The sequence below is a fragment of the Equus asinus genome, chromosome 20 (genome assembly GCF_041296235.1).
Source record: "Equus asinus isolate D_3611 breed Donkey chromosome 20, EquAss-T2T_v2, whole genome shotgun sequence".
Lineage (NCBI taxonomy): Eukaryota > Metazoa > Chordata > Mammalia > Perissodactyla > Equidae > Equus > Equus asinus.
In genome coordinates, this window is record NC_091809.1 from 89,323,357 (window position 1) to 89,327,742 (window position 4,386).

Sequence of the window (4,386 nt, forward strand, 5' to 3'; positions counted from 1 at the left end):
AAATGTCTTATTATACAAAATGCAAGATAACTAACTTTATTTCCAGTATATACTTTTCAAAATCTCTAATTAAAGTAAAATAAATACAGCTGAAAAGTCAGAATAGGAGTGGCACGGAGGACTAGGGACATTTACCTAAGTCTCTACTTTGTGCCAGGCTCTGCTACTTATTTTGGTGTATTGTGTAGTTAAATTGTAGATATAGTAGTCTATAGGGTCATTAAAAAAAGAGGAAGAAACTCACAAGTACAAATTTAGAGACTCAGGAGACTCAATTGTCACAAAGTTTTCTAAGTAATTTTCTCCTTCTCTTTAGTTGCTTTAAAGATATAAAAATTCTATTAAAAATAAATCCTGAACAAATAAAACATGTATAAACAAATCAATTACCTCAGTCCTCCATATTGTTTAAAATGATAAGAATATGTCAGTAGCATGGCCCAAAGGATAAACAGATAAATTCACTTGGCTCTGGATAACCTGCAAGGATACACAAGTTTCACATAGGTAAAGAAAATTGTTCCATCTTCATATATCTTGAGTCAGTAGCTAATTTTTATCCTTATTTCACAGGTCACTAAAAGAAAACTACAGAAATACACGGAAAAAATATGACAGCACACCAAAATGGCACTATCTCTTTTGAGGTTTCAGACTTCCTCTTGAACTGTTTTGTCAGGTCCCCCAACTGGCAGATCTGGCTGTCTCTGCCCCTCAGCCTCCTCTTCCTCCTGGCCATGGGGGCCAATGGCATTCTCTTGATCACCATCTGGCTGGAGACCTCTCTGCATGAACCCATGTATTACCTGCTCAGCCTTCTCTCCCTATTAGACATGGTGCTCTGCCTCACTGTCATCCCCAAGGTCCTGACCATCTTCTGGTTGGACTTCAAGTCCATCAGCTTCTATGTCTGCTTCCTTCAGATGTACATCATGAATTGCTTCCTTGCCATGGAGTCTTGCACATTCATGGTCATGGCCTATGACCACTATATAGCCATCTGCCATCCACTGAGGTACTCATCCATCATCACGGATCAATTCATAGCCAAGGCTGCCATTTTTATTTTGGCTAGGAATATCCTTTTTACAGTGCCCATCCCCATTCTCTCAGCACGACTCTTTTATTGTGGGAGAAATGTCATTGAGAACTGCATCTGCGCCAATATGTCTGTCTCCAGGCTCTCCTGTGATGACGTCACCATCAATCGCCTCTACCAATTTGCTGGAGGCTGGACTCTGCTAGGGTCCGACCTCATCCTCATCATCCTCTCCTACACCCTCATACTGCGAGCGGTGCTGAGACTCAAGGCAGAGGGTGCTGTGGCCAAGGCCCTAAGCACATGTGGTTCCCACTTCATCCTTATCCTCTTCTTCAATACTGTCCTTCTGGTCTTCGTCCTCACTCATGTGGTAAAGAAGAAGGTCTCCCCTGATGTGCCAGTTTTGCTCAATGTCCTCCACCATGTCATCCCTGCTGCCCTTAACCCCATTGTTTATGGAGTGCGAACCCAGGAGATCAAGCAAGGAATCCAGAAGTTACTGAAGAAAGGGTGGTAATAGGGAAAACGGACCTCTGAATTCCTAAAATAGGATGAATTTTGAATCACTAATGGGTGAGTGGACTGAAATTCATAGCTATGAGTTATAATCTTATACTGGATAAACTAGATTTTGTATCTCCTTTGATAAAACTTCAGTTTCAGTTTGTCTCCCTTTATCTCACTCCTCCATCAGGAATCTCCTTGACCCTGTCTCCTTTGTTCCACAAATATAACTCAATTTGTCTAAAATACTGAGATTCCTTGCGTCAGCTTCTAAAGTGAGAAATTCATGTTCCTAATTATACAACTGTTAATATGCCATGACTTTTAAATTCTTGAATTTACAATTGTAGATATTTTGTAGATTGTGTTGTATAATGTGTAATGTTTCTTGTTTCCACAGAAAGAAACATATTGGAGAGAAAAACATAGGAGTGAAATTTCAGCCCTGAATGATAGGAGGCTGCTATTGCTCTGGAGTTGGGTGTTTTTTTCTCAGCCTTCAACCACTTCATTGTCTTTCTTTGTCTCTCTGTTTCTGTTTCTGTCTCTGTCTCGTCTCTCTCCCTCTCTCTTCTTCTATAGCAGACAAGGTGATCATTTGTAATGTGCATCGCAAGAGGTCAGGGTTCTTGCCTGGATTTCACATGTGAGTAACAATTAGCAATGAGTTTCATTAAATTTAAGAGACTCCTAAATTCTCCTTCCTAGTGGGTCTATGCTTTGGACACTTATCTTTTGGATCCTGTGTGTCATACTTTACGATATGCAAACATAGCTCTGCCAATGAGTTAAAGGATTGTAATATATGACCAAGCAATAAGACTAAAATATAAAATAGACTATCTGAACATTGTCTTCTTATTAATTGGACAGTTTCTAAGCACACTTTGAGTCTTAGGAATTCTGTTAGCTATTAAAGTACAAAAATCAGTAGAGCATTGTTGCTGTGAGGAGCTCAAAGTTTAGTTAGGAGGAATACAAACTTGAGTTCCAGAAATATATTCTTCTCAAACAGAAAGGGTGAGGAATGGAATAAGCTAGCTGTATGATACTTGGCAACATAAAAAAGCACTAGACAGAGAGTTAGAGGGTCTCAATTGTAAGCCTTGCACAACCACAAGAAAAAAAGGAGTGTTCCTGGGAACAAATGAGGTGGTCTCACTCTGTTTCACGTTTCATGTTACTCATCTATTACCAGAGAATAGTGAGCAATTTGTTTTAGAAGATTCTTTCTATGTATAAGCTTTATCCCTCATTGACAACTTATAAATGTGTTACTTTGTTTTGACTTTGGAAGGAAAATTTCTCAATAGCCCAATACCAATACTGTCTCCAAAGTCTGAGTCTTTTGGTCTTAACTGAAAGCACCTGGGATACATCGCTGGCCTACTTAAACTTTCATTCTGCAAAGCTCTGTCCATTTCTTTTTCTTCTTTATCTTGCACTGAAGAACAGTAAATTGGTATTTCATTTCTCTCCTCCAGGATGGCACCATGAGCTACTATTTGAAAAATGAGCATGCACTCACATAATAAAAAGCAATAATCAAAAGCATGTAATCAACATTTTAATTGGGAATAATATATTTCTCAAAAATAAAAAACAATCTTGCAGATCCAGTTAGGTTCACACCATAGGTAACCTTTTTCTTTGGTACTTGAAGAAGAACTCTTAAAAATCTCATTCTCTTGAACATTTCAACATAAGAAGAATGACTTGATTTAAAACGTGCATTACTGGATACCAACAGGAGGGTCTTACAAATATAAAGCTATAATATGCTTGTAATGAAATTTAAGCTACTATCCCTTAGGAAATATTAAAAGTCTATAAGTTTTAACAATATTATATACTAACATCTACTAATCAAGGGACCAAAAACTTTGAGGATTAATCTGTACCAGGGAAGCATTGTATAATAAACCCAGATCTCTCCAATTAACTGTTATAAAAGAACATTCAAAAAAATGGTACATTGTGGGATTTAGAGCACGTATTGCCCTAGGATTGAGAAAATTTTACATAAGCCTTATCTTCCAAAATAGACTAGTAAGATCTTTATATTTATATTTAAAAACTATGTTTCAAAGCTTTGTGTTGTTTTGTTTATATGCAACTTATACATTCATGACCTACACCAAAGCAGTATGACAGATGGGTTTGATAAGCAAGTTCAACAAATTAACAATGGCTTTATCTCGCTAAAATAGTTGATATTAATGAGAATTTCCTCTAGAACAAGGGTATCCCACATGAACCATATATTTAATTTTAAAGGTTTTAGTAGCCAAATTAAAAATATAAAAGGAAGAAAGTTAAACTAATTTTAATAATATAGTTTATTTAATATACCTAAAATATTATCATTTCAATACATAATAAATATGAGAGAATTTAATAATAAGATATTTTACATTTTTTTTTTGTCTGCTAGATCTTTGCAATTCAACTTGTATTTTACATTTTCAGCATAGTTCATTGGGACTACTCACATTCCAAGTGCTCAATAGCCATGAATGACTAGTGGCTACTATATTGATCACTGTAGCACTAGACATTTGGCTTTAAAGGGCAAATGAAAAATGGGTAGGAGATCAACTGAATTGGAGGAAAATGTATCCTTCTTGCAAAAGAGTTACAACTATATTCTTTCTTCTTTGCTGTGATTTTTCTCTCTTTTTTTATGTTCTGCCACACGGAGAAATGGAAACCAGGGTTTTAGAGGATGAATGGTGACCTCTTTGTCCTAAGATGCTGCATGACATGAAGGCTAAATCCTAGAGACCAATGTGAGAAGATTAAAATAAGAGAAGTTCCATTGATTGACTTTTTACGACATA

General features: G+C 36.6%; 1 protein-coding gene across 1 annotated transcript; it reads left to right on the forward strand.

Moving 5' to 3' along the window:
* Positions 1 to 611: 611 nt before the first annotated feature.
* LOC106828997 (olfactory receptor 56A3-like) lies at positions 612 to 1,559 on the forward strand. Its single transcript, XM_014837843.3, has one exon. The coding sequence runs from the start codon at positions 612 to 614 to the stop codon at positions 1,557 to 1,559; it is 948 nt and encodes a 315-aa protein (XP_014693329.3).
* The last annotated feature ends 2,827 nt before the right edge of the window (positions 1,560 to 4,386 follow it).